This window comes from Hemibagrus wyckioides, linkage group LG09, assembly GCF_019097595.1.
Source record: "Hemibagrus wyckioides isolate EC202008001 linkage group LG09, SWU_Hwy_1.0, whole genome shotgun sequence".
NCBI lineage: Eukaryota > Metazoa > Chordata > Actinopteri > Siluriformes > Bagridae > Hemibagrus > Hemibagrus wyckioides.
In genome coordinates this window covers 2,642,986-2,659,500 of record NC_080718.1, presented here as the reverse complement: position 1 = coordinate 2,659,500, position 16,515 = coordinate 2,642,986, and the positions used below count along the sequence as shown (strand labels likewise).

At 41.4% G+C, this 16,515-nt stretch overlaps 1 protein-coding gene across 2 annotated transcripts in view; it reads right to left on the bottom strand.

Annotated features, from left to right (window-relative positions):
- Positions 1 to 7,379: 7,379 nt before the first annotated feature.
- Positions 7,380 to 16,515, bottom strand: part of pacrg (PARK2 co-regulated) — a 141,084-nt gene continuing 131,948 nt past the window's right edge. The window contains exons 5-6 of one of the 2 annotated variants that reach the window (XM_058398473.1): positions 7,677 to 7,804; positions 7,380 to 7,525 (exon numbers count right to left, since the gene is read on the bottom strand). In XM_058398473.1, coding sequence (XP_058254456.1) covers positions 7,514 to 7,525; positions 7,677 to 7,804 — 140 coding nt within the window. In that variant the 3' untranslated portion in view covers positions 7,380 to 7,513. Of the gene's footprint in view, positions 7,805 to 16,515 lie in introns of both variants that reach the window. The other variant, XM_058398472.1, reaches the window with a different exon arrangement.

Here is a 16,515-nt window from a genome sequence, read left to right as displayed (position 1 = left end):
AAAAATGGCAGTAGGTGTATTGGATAGGGTAAATTGTGCAGTGTGTGTGTATGTGGTGTTATAGAAAGGGTGTAATTTCACAGCGTACCTGTATTCATGTTTCACCACTAACAGATAACCACTAACAGATCTGATCTCTTATGATATTTCACATTATGAAGGAAAAATAGATGACCTTCTTGTGGACAGTGCACTGGTATGACAAAAACCAACAAACAAACAAAAACATCTACAGCAGGGATCCTCAGATCTTGCCCACAAGATCCACACTCCTGCAGAGTTTAGCTCTAACCTTAATCAAACTTGAGCATGCTATTCAGTGTCTTCAGAATCATTAGAAAATCACAGGTAGAGGAGTTTGATCAGGGTTGGAGCTAAACTCTGCAGTGCATTGGCCCTCCAGGGCAAGATTTGAGGAACCCTGATCTACAGGCTGCGTTCAGCTTTCGTACCATGTGTATTACACGAGAAACGAGGATTTGCTTGTGTGAAGGCAGGTGATGTGGGACATTACATCATCACACTTGTTCCCAAATGAGCTGTTAGTTTTGCTTATATATCAACACTGGAATATTGGCTTATTGCACTGTTCTTGATTAAACACGTTTTAAATCTCCTTATACTCACTCACTCACTAATAAGACTCATTTTTCACTCTGTCCTCCGTGTTTGTTTTTCTGGCTCGCTTGCCCTGCAACTTGCACTCCGAATGTTTATCTCTAATCTCATCTCATGCTACTAATTCTGTGTTACTGTCTTCAGTCCATGTCTTTTCTCCTTTTCGTCTCCTCTCTTGTCGTCTCAACTAGTTTCGTCTTCTCTCTCCACCTCTCCTCGTGTCTCCTTTTGTCTTGTCTCATTTCCTTTTTTCATTTCAAGTGACCTTGAAGTTCATTCGTGGTTCATTATTTCACTCAGAGCACAATGTAAAGGCTGTGGCCTCTGACCTTTCACCCCCCGATCCACAACAGGACAAGATACAGTAATTGAACCCTTGCACCCTGATCAGGGGAGTTACAGACCTCACAGGTCTCACAGGCTGTGCATTTCAGATGAAATTTCAGAAAATAAATGTGTGTGTGAGAGAGAGAGAGAGAGAGAGAGAGAGAGAGTCACAGCTACATCCAGAACACAGTAGAACAGATAAATAAGTCTCTTGTAACGGAGCTTGCACGTGTTCAGTGGTTGCTGTTGGGACGACTGTGGCCCTGCAACTAAGAAGACAAATAGCTCCCAAAGGGCAATTTATTCCTGGTACCAACCCCCACCACACACACACACACACACACTATCTCTTCTCCTTCCCTCGTATGTTTCCCACCTGTTTTTCTGCATCAGCGTCTCAGTTTTCTGTCTATTCAATCCTTCTTTCTTTCTCTTTCTCTCTCTAGTACAGCTATGTCATGTGTCCCATCACTGTACGATTCTCTCTCTTCGCACTGTCCATTTCCAACGCAGCCGCACTGCTAGTGACTGTGGAGTCAGATCCCATCTGCTTTATCCATCCATTCTCCCGTCCATTAGTGACACTCTCTATGAAGCTCTTATTCATAATTCATCAGAAATGTGCTAATGATTTGTTGTAATTCGCAGACTGTGTCTTAAGCACATTTAAGGATTCTAATAATATCCTATAAAGCACCAATAAAAGGCTGCACTCATGTGGCCTTTTTTCCTAGCCAGTTTTCACCCGTCATCCTGTCCCAAATGGCACACTTGCGGTCCTCATTTGTGTCTGCCCCCGAGGCCATAGTGTGTTCTCATTTCTCATTTTGGACTTCACACTGTTGCTCACAAGTGCCCCCTATGTGCCCTTACTGCACCCTGTAGTGAAGTGAGCATTACAGTGGAATTAGCAGCAGCAGATATTCATCCAGAACTCCTTCAGCTTGAAGTGAGGAGCAATCACAGGAAGTCAAATAAAGTCAGTGATTTTTGTCTTTTTCTGTCAATCAAATCACCACGTAGACACGACAAGGTGGAATTTACAACCTTTTTCTAATTCTTCCCATTAATCATTGGTGTGCTTCAATTCCAGACATATTTGCGCAGCTTCTCATGGCTTGGACTTGTCAAGAAAAACGTTGGTGATGACCTGAGGGGTTGGAGCAACTAGGTGATAATTAATGTGCTCCTCCTCATTGTAATAAGGAACACGTTGGAGTGATATGACGAGTCGTCTCTGGCTCTGAGAAGTGGCGGTGGATGTTTCTTTATACTACAGTGCTGTAGAATTTTTGAATCTATCAGAAGGTGTTGATTAATCTGCTGTAGCAGTATTTCTGACAGTCGTTCCCAGTTCTGAGGAATGTCACGGCGGTTATATTAATGCGCTCGTTCTAATACGGTTTCTTTTCTCCAGGGACTTGTGTGACACTCCACATAAAATAAACTGGTGGTGATGTGGTTGAGTTTTGAAGTTTTTTTCTTTTTTCTTTTTTGAAGGAGTCTCCAGTGTCGCTGCTTTGTAAGAGTAGGAGGAAAAGCTAAGGTAAAGTTTTCAGACAGAGGAACGTGTTCAGGACGGAGGACTTCGCGTTGGCGGACGCATCACACAACCCCGTTGATTATGTACTTATAAAGCCATGACAAGTGTCTTATCATATCCTGACAAAGCTTTGCGATGAAACCCATGCTGGCTAAACTTGAAAGACTTGAACAGCGATCCACACTCTTCTGAAAGGGGGTAACTAATTCTACAACTCGACCTTTAGTGTCACGATTTGTTGAGCCTGGCTTTGTAAATAAGATCAGACTTACTCTTGAAGTCACCTTCAAACGTGGAAAAAAAAATGTCTGGTGCCAAAGTGACAGCTGTGATGGCTGCAGTGGCAACCTGTCTAATAATAACAAGCGAGAGGAAGAGAAAAAGATTGGGGAGATAGACAGTGCAAGCCAGGGGAGAGACGGATTATCATGGGTCATGTGAGATTAGAAGAAGCGATGGCATTCTTCCGGGAAGGCATCAGTCATTCCGAACCTCATTCCTCTGTGAAGACAGGTGAACTTCACGCCTGGTCAGATTCCACACACGCTAATCACACACATGCATGTTGAGAGGCATGAAGCCGGCAGGAAAAAGAAAAACAGCTGACATTTGTGTGCGTGAGAGAGGAGGGGATCTGTGGAACCCCAGTGATTAAACAGGCTTTCGTAAAGCTTCTATATGCATCTCTGGGAACTTTTGTCCAGGCTCTTTTAATGACAGATCTCTCTGCTGTCCTTTGAATCGATCACCTGATAACCTGATGATTTGTTAGGTCAATGACAAGCTATATGAGGAGTTCACTGGGATAACACCACCTGTGAAACCTCTAATGTTCCTGTTTGGGAATTATAAATGTTTTAAAATGTTTTACAGCAGAAGGAACACCCACGTTTTAATACAAGCCATGCTGACCTGAAAATGCTGGTTTCAGACCATGTCAGACTATTTGTAGGTCTGATTTCTGTTCTGATGTTAATATTTCAACCCTCTTATTGCCTCAGCCCCTGGTTTGCCCAGTAGGCTTCAGCTGCATACTCCAAGGACCAAGACAACAGTAAGAATAACATGTGATTTAATAAGATCGATAGTCAGACTGTTTTAGAAGTACATTCCAGTGCTGCTTCCAAGCTATATGTAGCGATGAAGTCAAGGCCAGGCTTAGATGAATATCAGCTTCTGCAAATTACTGGCAACTTTCCATTCACATCCCAAAGTTAGACTCTCACCAAGGCATATTTACAACATCCAGCCCTCCAGGTCACACTATAGTAGAGATAAATGAACGCCATCTAACGTCAGATGTAAGTTTTAGTTTTTCCAGATGTTATCCACTCCATACCTCATATTACTTGTTCGGTTTTTTCCCAATGTACAGGAACAGCCGTGTAGAGAACCTCTGCGTTGCCCCATGATCCTGAAGAAATAATATGTATTTTTTCCTCTGTAGATACACTATATTGGCAAAAGTTTTGGGACATCTGCCTGTACATGCACATGATTGTAGTTGTCCCGCCCTTTGCAGCTATAACAACTCTTCTGGGAAGGCTTTCCACAAAGTTTAGGAGTGTGTTTGTGTGAATTTTTGACCATTCCACTACAAGCCACTTGAATTCCCATCGACTGCCATAAAACTTCAAAAATCAAGGGTGTTCCTAGAAAAAAAAAACCTAGTCAAATCCCAGCCACTTCCAGAAAAAAGTTTGACCAACTCCAGTCACTTAGGCAAATCCTGTCCTCTCCAGCAAAAAGAACGGCCTATTCTGCATGTTTCAACAAAAAAGTCTTTACCTATCCCCATACACTCAAGCAAAAGGTTGGTCCAGTCCTGTCCTGACCATGTAAAAGCCACCACTACACACCACTGCCTGATGTTGACAGACTACAGTCGACTTATTGACTATCCACAAATAAAGTGCCACTGAATTATGTATTTGTTCATGTGTAAAGAAAAAGTCAAGTCAAGAAGCTTTTACTGTCATTTCAAAACAGAACAAAAACACCAACACACAGAGTTACAGACAGAAAGTTGTCCTAGCTACATAAAGTTCAACGTGTGCAAATTGGTGCAAACATTGCAAGACAAAATGCAGTGCAAACAGACAATACAAAAACAACTCGAAACACTACAGGACACATAGTGCCGAAAAACTAGAAGAACTGTAAACCAGTGGTTTCTTTTAACATATATGCTCGTAAACCTATACATATAGCAGCGGTTGGTGACATAGCGGCAATTGATTAAGTGTGCAAATACAAATACATGCAAACAGTTATAATGTGGGTGGAGTTATAGATGTGTGTGTTGAGTCACACACAGTTGATCAGTTCACACAGTTGAGTGTGTGTGTATGTGTGTGTGAGTTGATACAGTTCAGTTCTGGGTGTTCAGGAGCCTGATGGCTTGAGGAAAGAAACTGTTACACAGTCTGGTTGTGAGGGCCCGATTGCTTCGGTACCTCTTTTTTTCAGATGGCAGGAGGGTGAGGAGTGTGTGTGAGGGGTGTGTGGGGTCATCCACAATGCTTTGCGGATGATCTTTTCAGCTGTCCTCACTATCTGCTGCAAATGGTGCACTTCCCAAACCAGGCAGTGATGCAGCTGCTCAGGAGGCTCTCAATTGTCCCTCTGTAGAACATGGTCAGGATGGGGGGAGGGAGATGCGCTTTCCTCAGCCTCAGTAGGAAGTAGAGACTGCTGGTGACCAGGCGAAGTTCTCCACCAGATGAACACCAAGGAATTTGGTGCTCTTGACGATCTCCACAGAGGATTTGTCGATGAACAGCGGAGAATAGCCACTCTGTGCTCTCCTGAAGTCAACAACCATCTCTTTAGTCTTGTCGATGTTCAGAGACAGGTTGTTGGCTCTACACCAGGCTGCTAGCTGCTGCACCTCCTCTCTGTATGCTGACTCGTCGTTCTTGCTAATGAGACCCACCATTGGGCGAACTTGATGTCCATTGCGGCACAGTCGTGAGTCAGCAGAGTGAACAGCATTGGGCTGAAGGGCCCCAGTGCTCAGTGTGGTGGTGCTGGAGATGCTGTTCCCGATCCAGACTGACTGAGGTCTCCCAGTCAGAAAGTCCAGGATCCAGCTGCAAAGGGAGGTGTTCAGGCCCAGCAGGCTCAGATTCTTAATCAGGTACTGAGAGATGATTGTATTGAATACTGAACTGAAGTCTATAAGCATTCCTACATATGAGTCCTTATTGTCCAGGTGAGTGAGGACCAGATGGAGGGTTATGGTGATGGCATCGATTTGGACGATATGCAAACTGCATGGGGTCCAGTGAGGGACCCTCTCAAAGCACTTCATCACGATGGGAGTGAGTGCGACGGGACAATAGTCATTGAAGCAGGAAGACTTCTTCGGCACAGGGATGATGGTCGTTGTCGTTAAACCTTCTAATGCCACTTTTGTTCCTTTTCACACACTTTTTGTCCACAAAATCAAAGCTATTCATTTGAATATAACAACAAAAACACTGCCCCAATATCATTTGTGTTTGTGGACTGTGAAAGCAAATTGTATTACTGTATAACACAGGAGATTTAAGCCGTTAAGAGATGCTAAGGTTTTAATAAGGTTAAAGATTTTTGAATTCTAATGAAACATACCCAATACACAGTTAGATTAATTAAAACATGCTTAATTAGGACTAAATTGGGCAGAATTCCGAAGTGCTATTAATCATCATTAACTGCAGGAAATGAGTCACCTGCTGTGATAAATCATGTGATTAACTCGTTTACCACCAAAAACAACATTACAAAACATACACTAAATGTACTATTAGTAACACACACACACACACATCAAAAACTTTGTGACTGTATAGAAACCAGGCATAAATGTTATTAGTTCATTTCATTTAATTACTTTGAGTTTTAATAATATCCTTATGATATGTTCAGAAAACAAAATGTCCAGCTGTGAGGTGTAACAGAATATGAAATTATTCTTCAGAATGAAGATGTCTGAAACAGACACAAATACGTATCGAAGATGCACTAATCTATTCTTTTTCTGTGTCTGTTATTAATCTACAGAATGAAACCATGTCTCCTCACAAACGTCTGTGAAATTCAGAAAAGAGATATATTTTTATTTATAGAGCTGCTTTTGCACATCCAGACCACATATTCTACACAACACAACATATTTCTTCTGTAAGGTTCAAAAAATAATCATGAAATAATATCAACAATATTAACTCGTATGTTTATTGTGGGGCAGCACAGTGGCTTAGTGGTTAGCACTGTTGCCTCCTGGGTTCGAATTCCGGGTTTGCATGTTCTCCACGTGCTTGCATGGGTTTCCTCCCACAGTCCAAAAACATGTACATTAGGTGGACTGGTAATTCTAAATTGCCCATAGGAGTGAGTGTGTGTGTGGTTGTCTGTCTATATATATGTGGCCCTGTTATGGACTGGTGACCTGTCCAGGTGTAGCCCTGCCTTTCGCCCAGTGTGCGCTGGGATAGGCTCCAGCAGACCCCCATGACCTTAATTAGGAATAAAGTGGGTATAGAAATGGATGGATGTTCATTGTGTTAAAAGAGCATCCTCTGTCATCTCTTGTTTGGGAAAGACTTCACTGGTTTGAAAGTCACATTGTAGAAAGCCTGTTAGACATTTCCACAGAGCGTCTGGTCAAGAACGGTTATGAACGTCAGTAACGTAGCTGAGGTGGAGGAACTGTGCGAGTTTTGTTCTGGAAATGTCTGTTTGTTATTTTAGTTTGTGAATGAACAAAAGACTGTCCTGTGGATTGTTGCAGTGCTCGTCAGAGTTTCTGAGAGGATTCACGTTTCATAAAAATAACAGTAATATCGTCAGGTTTAGGCCACGCCCACTTCAAGAAACAGATACAGATATTTACAGACTACTTAAGCGCTGTGTCTTTGCCGTATACGCAACTTTATTGTGAATATCCGAGTTCAGAATGTATTCAGTTGTTGTGCTGTTACAATTTGAAGTTCTGATCGTTATGGTTTTACATTTAAGGTGAGGACACACTCGGTGACATCACAGAAAAGGCTGTAATCAAAAAAGACAAAAGAGACACAGTAGAATAAGAGGATGAATCAGGTCACTAGTTTAATATAATTATAGCAGGTGGAGGATAAGGCTCAAGTGTAGCAGGGGTGTGTGTGTGTTAGATGAGTAGACAGGACTCATAAGTGGGCACCATGTATTTGATGTTGATAAAGGCATCTTCTCCTCCGTAGCGCTCAAAGACTTCCAGTGTCTCTTGAATAAGATCGCCGATGTTCTCTCGCCTCTGCTGGCTGTAATCAATGCCGTCTCCACTGTTTTCTGCAACACACACACACACACACACACATTACCTTCAACACTGTGAGGTGCAATGCTATATATACATATAAATCAGCTGATGTGAGTGTGTGGGGATTTGGATGAGAGGGGTAGTTTAGGGAGAGAGAGTGAGACTGATTAATTCTGACAACGCCAATCTGAGCTCTATAAACACACACATGCACACACACACACACACACCAGTCATCGTGGCTTTGGGCAAAGTGAAGCTTGTGTTATGAAAAGGATCAATACAAGTAGAACACATGCATACACACATGCACACACACACGCACACGCACACACGCACACACACACACACACACACACACACAAAAGGAGGGATAAAAATAAATGCACTGATTGGAACAGGGGCCATCTCCCCTCACTTCCTCACTCCCAAGCACAATTAGACCTGTAGAGCGCTCTCTCTCTCTCTGTTTCTCTCTGTTTCTGTTTCTCTCTCTCTCTCTCTCTGTCTCTGTTTCTCTCTCTCTCTCTCTCTCTCCCTCTCTCTCTCTCTCTCTCTCTCTCTCTCTCTCGCTGAGACACTATTGCTGCTTGTAATACAGAATTTCCACCTAGGAAAAAACATCCTATCAACTCAGAATTCCTACTCGTAATGTTAGGAGGTTGTCCTAATTAATGAAATGATTATTTTTTGGAAATCCAGCAGAGACGTGCAGCCTTGAGCATTGCGTATGATCTGCATGAGCTGAGGCAGTGTTGAGGTCAGACTGCTGGAGCAAACTACTGATGCAAAAACCCAAACATCTCTGATTAATATCCATGTTAATCAACTTGGTTCCATGAGCAGGGTTTCCAGCTTCGGTGTATTGCGGATACCACAAAATCAGACATGTGCACCACAGTTCGCTTGTTGCCCCAAGGCTAGTTTCAAGTGTTTCCTGTGTTTTTGAATTTTTACTTTTGAATTAGATTTTTTTCTGAAACTTGGCAACCCTGCTCATGAGCTTCTATCTCTTAAGAAGAAGAAGAAGTAGAAAAACACAGTGAAATTCTTTTTCTTGCATATCCAAGCTTGTTAGGAAGCATGGGGTCAGCACGCAGGGTCAGATATCATACAGCACCCTGGAGCAGAGAGGCTCCCAACATTGGCAGCATGGTAGTGCTAGGGCTTGAACCTCCAACCTTCTGATCAGTAACCCCCATCCTTAACCTCTGTATCTGTATTTGTTTCAAACACATTATCTGTTCAACCAGAATATTGTACACTATACTGGCAAAGGTTTTGGGACGTCTGCCTTTACATGAACATGAATGTAATATGGAGTTGTCCCGCCCTTTGCAGCTATAACAGCTTCAACTCTTCTGGGAAGGCTTTCCACAAGGTTAGGAGTGTGTTTATGGGAATTTTTGACCATTCCTCTAAAATCGTCATTTGTGAGGTCAGGCACTGATGTTGGACGAGAAGGTCTGGCTCACAGTCTCCGCTCTAATTCATCCCAAAGGTGTTCTATCAGGTTGAGGTCAGGACTCTGTGCAGGCCGGTCAAGTTCCTCCACACCAAATTCACTCATCCATGTCTTTATGGAGCTTGCTTTGTGCACTGGTGTGCAGTCATGTTGGAACAGGAAGGGGGTCATCCCCAAACTGTTCCCACAAAGTTGGGAGCATGAAATTGTCCAAAATGTCTTGTTATGAAGCTGAAGTTCCTTTCACTGGAACTAAACCCCTGAAAAACAACACCCGAGTTCAATGATTTGAAGGAGTGTCCCAAAACGTCTGGCAATAGTGTATTTATTTACATCCCGAGTATATACTCCTGAGACACATTTGCTTGTTAAACCTATAACACTGACTGTATACAGGTTGCTGTATAGAGGAGCTAAATATACATCACTCATTTTAGACTGCTGCAAAAAAAACAAACATGGAGGTGTAAATGTTTTTTTCTTCTTCTCCGTCTCCTGAGTTAAGCTGAACACAGCATGGCAGGTAGATGAGAAGAGTAGTTAATTGGATACTTCTTTTTTTTTCCTCCCTAATTTAGTCTTCACCAATTCCCACTCACCTGTCAGCTATCAGACATTACTAAAAACACTGAAAAAAATGAATATGTACTCAGTCGGCAAGGATTTATGAAAAAAAATATATAGTTTAAACAAAAAATGTTACATTTCTTAACAAGTATGATTTCATTGCTGATACTGAACTTCATTTAAACAAGTTTCTAATTAGCAGTTTGAGCAATGTAGAGTGAGCTTGATCAGTTTACACTGCATTAACATAAACCAGTTACACACTGTAATCTCACGAGGATGCTGGAGCTGATGGGATCTAAGGTTTAACTATAGTGTTGCATTTAATTGATTAGAGCATGCATGGTAGAATAGTGCAGTGATAACGTGTCTCTTGCAACACACCAGAGTTTGATTTTCAGCTCAGGTATCAGTGAGGATTTTTTGATCAAATCATGTTGGCTGTGTGAAAACTAACCGTGTTAACGTTACTCAGTTCGATCACGTAGAACCGACATACGTCTTTGAATTAATGAAACTCAACAGGCTTTTTCAGTATATCCACCGTCATACATACATACCACAGACTTCACGTGACTGGATAGGGTTTGCTGTGGTTGAAAAGGAAGAAAGTTTCTGTATTTGAACTCGTGATTTCCAGACATCAGGGTGAACATTGTTTGGCTGAGCCACTCAGGAGCCTGGAATAGTTAGACATCTCATCTCAGCCTGCACTCCTGTCCTTAAGGAAGTCTCTGTTCTGTCTCTGTCTGCATCTGACTTGTTTTATTGTAGCTGAAATGTCTAGGCCTTTTTTTTTCCTCTGTAAAAAAAATATTACACAGAGATTGCGGCACTGATTTTTTTTCTTCTAAATGTAATCCAGCGGATAAATATTAGGCAGATAGGGCAAAAATATGTAGCAGATTTATTTATTGGTGCCATTAGTGCTTTTTATTCCTGGACATTTCATTGCGGATGAAAAATCAGTGTAGAAGTGGTGCTTTTGCTAGTTGGTATGTTTTAGTCATTTCCAGCAAATTATTGGGAGAACAGGACTGATTTAACAGATTTTTTTTGTCTCATTGGCACTGATACTGAGGCAGATATACACCGATCAGCTATAACATTATGACCACCTGCCTGATATTGTGTTGGTCCCCCTTTTGCTGCCAAAACAGCCCTGACCCGTCGAGGCATGGACTCCTCTAGATCACAGAAGGTGTGCTGTGCTATCTGGCACCAAGATGTTAGCAGCAGATTTGCACCTTTAAGTCATGTAAGTTGTGAGGTGGGGCCTCCATAGATCAGACTTGTTTGTCCAGCACATCCCACAGATGCTCGATTGGATTGAGATCTGGGGAATTTGGAGGCAGAGTGCCCCACAAACGGTGTGATGTAAAATGAGGATTCGTATAAATGACTGTCCGATCAGGAGAGCAGGCTGAATCTGTCAGGACAAATGGTTGTGTTTTACTGGTCAGGTAACTTTTATGGATAAACTGTAGGAACTAGAGATTGGAGTAACGGATAAGCAGTATAGCTTTAACTTGGGCTACAGTCAGCTTATCCTGTAATCCAATCATGTGTCTGTATACACGACAATAAGCAGTTACATATTTTATTAAACAAAGAAAGCTTTCCGAGATGCTCTGATCCAGTGGTCTAGCCATCACAATTCGGTCCTTCATCAAACTCGCTCAAATCCTTACGCTTGTCCATTTGTCCTGCTTCTAACACATCAACTTTGAGGACAAAATTTTCACTTGCTGCCTAATATATCCCACCCACTAACAGGTGCCATGATGAGGAGATCATCAGCCTTATTCACTTCACCTGTCAGTGGTCATAATGTTATGGCTGATTGGTGTATAGTATAAGTGATATAAGCGACACATCAGTTTATATATCAGAGAGGATTTGTTGTATGCTCATGAGTTTAGTGTAGCGGAGTTAGTCCTCATCTCCAGGAACATTTATACATCTTAGGTGACATTTATAATGATCTTGAATATTTGAGAAACTGTTATCATTTACATGAACAGTTGTAACTTCACCAGCGTCTTTTTTATTTCTTTCTGGAAAACACACAAAGCTTAAAATTCCAATGGTGTTACAAAGACAATGGAGAATCCTTCTATAGACGTTATATAAACATTTCCTTACAGAAAAGCTTTCTTTGTTCAATAACTGCTTATTGTTGTGTATACAGACACATGATTGAATTACAGGATAAGCTGACTGTCTTAGCTGGCTGTAGCCCAAGCAGCGTCTATAAGTTAAAGCTATACTGCTTATCCGTTTCTCTGTACTCTCGCAAACATAGAAATAATTCATGGCACCCCTAGCTAGGATCTGGTGCCTGAATCTTATGCTTTAAAAAAAGCAATAAAGCAGAAATGCAAACATCTCAGAAAAGCTCTAAAGGCATTATAAGCAAAAAGGAAAACCAGGGCAAACAGAACAATAGTGTAATAGAAGAAATGTCCAATGAGCTACAGACTAACAGGAAACCAGGCAGCGAAACACTGAACATCACAAAAGTGTGCACTGTAACGAGGGGTAAATACACTACATTGCCAAAAGTTTTGGGACGTCTGCCTTTACATGCACATGAATGTAATATGGAGTTGTCCCACCTTTTGCAGCTATAACAGCTTCAACTCTTCTGGGAAGGCTTTCCACAAGGTTTGGGAATGTGTTTATGGGAATTTTTGACCGTTCCTCTAGAAGCATATTTGTGAGGTCAGGCACTGATGTTGGACGAGAAGGTCTGGCTCATAGTCTCCGCTCTAATTCATCCCAAAGGTGTTCTATCAGGTTGAGGTCAGGACTCTGGGCAGTTCCTCCACACCACACTCGCTCATCCATGTCTGTATGGACCTTGCTTTGTGCACTGGTGTGCAGTCATCCCCAAACTGTTCCCATAAAGCATGAAGTAGTCCAAAATGTCTCGGTATGCTGAAGCATTAAGAGTTCCTTTCACTGGAACTAAGGAGTCAAGACCAACTCCTGAATTCAAAGATTTGGAGGGGTGTCCCAAAACTTTTGGCAATATAGTATTGATACTGAAAAAGTAGGGGAAGTTTGAGAATGGATTGCAGACAAACGTAAAAAGATTAAAAACTACACGTTAGTTATCACCAGGAAGTTGATTATTTTCTTATCCCACAGAAATTTACCATCAATTCCTCTGCTAATCTGTAACATCATCATTTATATGAAACACGAGTGTGATAGAAATATTCTCTAATAACTCGTGGCTGCACTGCACTCTGATCTCTCTGTGCATTTTTTCTGAGCAGGTTTTTCCCCTCAATTCTTTCTAACAAATATGTTCTAACTCTGCCAGATTTCTTGGCCAATCTTTGCCGGTTCTTCTTGAAATATCTGTTGTACCTCTGCCAGATGTCAGACACTGGCTTCTTCAGATTGTGCTTGGAGTCTAAGAGGATTACAGGAAAACTTTTTTTTTTCCTTTTGGTTCATTTCAAACTCCAAGTTTTTCTTCTTCTTCTTCTTCTTCTTTTTTTTTTTTTTTACATAAATGAATTATAAATGTTTATTTCCCTTGCATTATACAGAAAAATGCAAATATTTTGCTCAAGACCTAAATCAAGACTTTGAAACAAAAAAACTCTTCCATATTTTTTTGTTCCTGTAATGTGTGTGAGGTCCAGACTCTTTGCGTCTGTGTGTGTCTGGCTGGCACATTTATTTATTTTTTTTTATTCCGTCTTCTTGTTCCTTTCTGGAAAATCAGCACAGCCATGATTTATGGAAAACTAGAAAGATTCCTATTGAATTTTGCCAGAAATTTGCTAGAAATCTGGATGCATTTGGATGAACTTGAGAAATATTTGGTCGGAAACATACCTGATTAGACAGACTGAGGAATTTACTAAGCACGTGTTCTCTCAACCTCACACTCAGCAGATGGCACACACACACACACACACAGACACACAGACGGAAGTCATCTAACATTCTGACAGAGAGAAATGCAGTTGCTGATGCAGGTATCTTTTCAATCTCAATAATCCCCAAAACATCTTATAATGATGAAATTTGGGGACAGTATGTTCATTATAGAACTGTCAGGAGTAAACGTTACAGCGAAGATGCTTAAAAATATTGAGAATGAAATCAGAGGTCCAGAATCTGTAAACTATTAAACCCGGCCTGTGTTTGTCTATGCCATATGCTGTCCAGGGCCAGACATCCCAAAGGAAGTAAATGGGTGTGTGTTTATTAGCAGCTATGAATTACTAAGCAGTGTGGCGTGTGTGTGTGTGTGTGTGTGTGTGTGTGTGTGTGTGTGTAGAGCTGAGACCCCTGAGTCTCCAGAGGCCTACACACTTCACAGCTGTTGGAGACTGATGATAGATGGGCCAGACGTAGAATCCATCACACAAACACACACACACACCCCTCTGTCTGTACCACAGTAATGCAAACCCGACCACTTGATGCATTAAAGGTTAAAAATAAAGGTCAAATCTTGAGAGTTCTTTAAGTAAAGGTTTACACAAATAAAAGTTATTCGAGGAGTCTGAAGTGCTACAAGCTAGTAGTGTAACACAATGCCACTGTCTGGAGCTGTATATATTTAGTGCTCTGAATATCTTAACCACTGAATGTCTGTATACGGATTCTAACATGAAGTGGGCATCTAAAGTGGAAAGGGTTTTTTTCCTATGAAGTAGGTAACTACATCACTATGAATTGCATGCACACTATGCCCTTGGTACTCTAGTGTCTAGTGTATAGATGTTTGAAGGGTCGTATTGTCTCAAATGGAACTTTTTTTTTGTTTTTTTTAGTGAAACAAGTACAAGCCGTTTCACCAGCAATAGCAAATGACGTGAATCATGTAATTTGATGCTGCTGGAGTTATTAGAATACCATGAATATTTAAAATGTCAAACAATACCACACATAAGACATTCGTAAGACGCCTTCTCCACAGGAATGTTGTTGGTGTTTCTCATCCAGTGTCAGTGCCTAGTAGCCCCGCCCTCTTCTGCTACATAATGCGTCCGACTTTGTTTTTTTTTTTTGTTTTTTTTTTTCAGTTGAATAAGTGCGTCATCCAGGTACTCAAAGTGCATTTGTTTATGCTGGAATTTTCAGTTGAACACATTATTTATACTATTTATACACAGTGGTGTAGAATAGTGCATAAGTATATGATTTGGGACACACCTTTTGTCTTAGTTCGTCCCAGAACCCCTCATCTGACATCAGTGCCTGATCTCACTATTATAGCTGAATGAACACATACACTGACCAGGCATAACCTTATGACTACCTGCCTAATATTGTGTAATGTTGGTTCTGACCCGTCATGCACTGTGTATTCTGACCCCTTTCTATGAGAACCAGCATTAACTTCTCCAGCAATTTGATCAACAGTAGCTGGTCTGTTGGATTGGATCACACGGGTCAGCCTTTGCTCCCCACGTGCATCAATGATCCTTGACCGCCCATGACCCTGTCACTGGTTCACCGCTGTTCCTTCCTTGGACCACTTTTGATAGATACTGACCACTGCAGACCGGGAACACCCCACAAGAGCTGCAGTTTTAGAGATGCTCTGATCCAGTGGTCTAGCCATCACAGTTTGGTCCTTCGTCAAACTCCCTCAAATCCTTACGCTTGTCCATTTTTCCTGCTTCTAAAACATCAACCTTGAGGACAAAATGTTCACTTGCTGCCTCTAATATATCCCACCCACTAACAGGTGCCATGATGAGGAGATCATCAGTGTTATTCACTTCACCTGTCAGTGGTCATAATGTTATGCCTGATCGGCGTATCTCTACAATCACATGCTTTAACATCTAATGGAAAGGCTTCCCATAGAAGAGAGGAGATTATTATAACAGCAAAGCAGAAATACATTTGGAATGGGATATTTAACAAGCACGTGTGTGTGATGGTCAGGAGTCCATGTAGTGTGTTACTATACACACAAACATTCACACAAACATTTATATATACCATGAAATGTTGAGTAGCTACAGTGAAACTAATATGCGTGTACTAATATATCTGTAGAGACATATGAGTGAGGAGTGTTAATCCAGGCCTCATGATGAATCCATGAGTTTAAGCAGTTTAAGAAATAAATCTGATGTGCAATGCTGTGTAAACAAAGCTATTGTTTTACACGCAAATCTTCATGACTTACTACTACTAAACATGACTGACTTTACCGATACAGATGTTAACCCTTTACAGAGAGGCGAATTGAAGCATACGCTTCAGTGCACATGGGAATCAGTTGTACAAGTCTCCGGAACTTTACCAGAGAGATAAAGCACGTTCTTCCAAAAGATATTGGTGTTTTGATGATCCTGGAAGTGACCACTCCATATCAAAGGATAAAGGTTTGTAGTGACCTTTCACTTTAAAGGGACTGAATCTATACCACCGAAATAAAATGAGTATAACAGGGACACTGTTTTTTCCTTTAAGTTTTCACCGGTCTGATTTTGAATACAATAAGATCTGTGAGCAGGAAGCTCCTGAAAGAAGGCTAATAAACATGTCTGATTTAGATCTTCGCTGGTCTGAACTGAGAGACGGTGCATGATGTGATTTTAGTGACTCACACGCTGGCACTGAGATGTAGACGCACTCGCCATGGACTGCATGCAAGGTAAGCTCATGGAGCTTTGAGAATATTTGCTTTTTCATACCCAATTCTAAACCCACTGCTGTTTC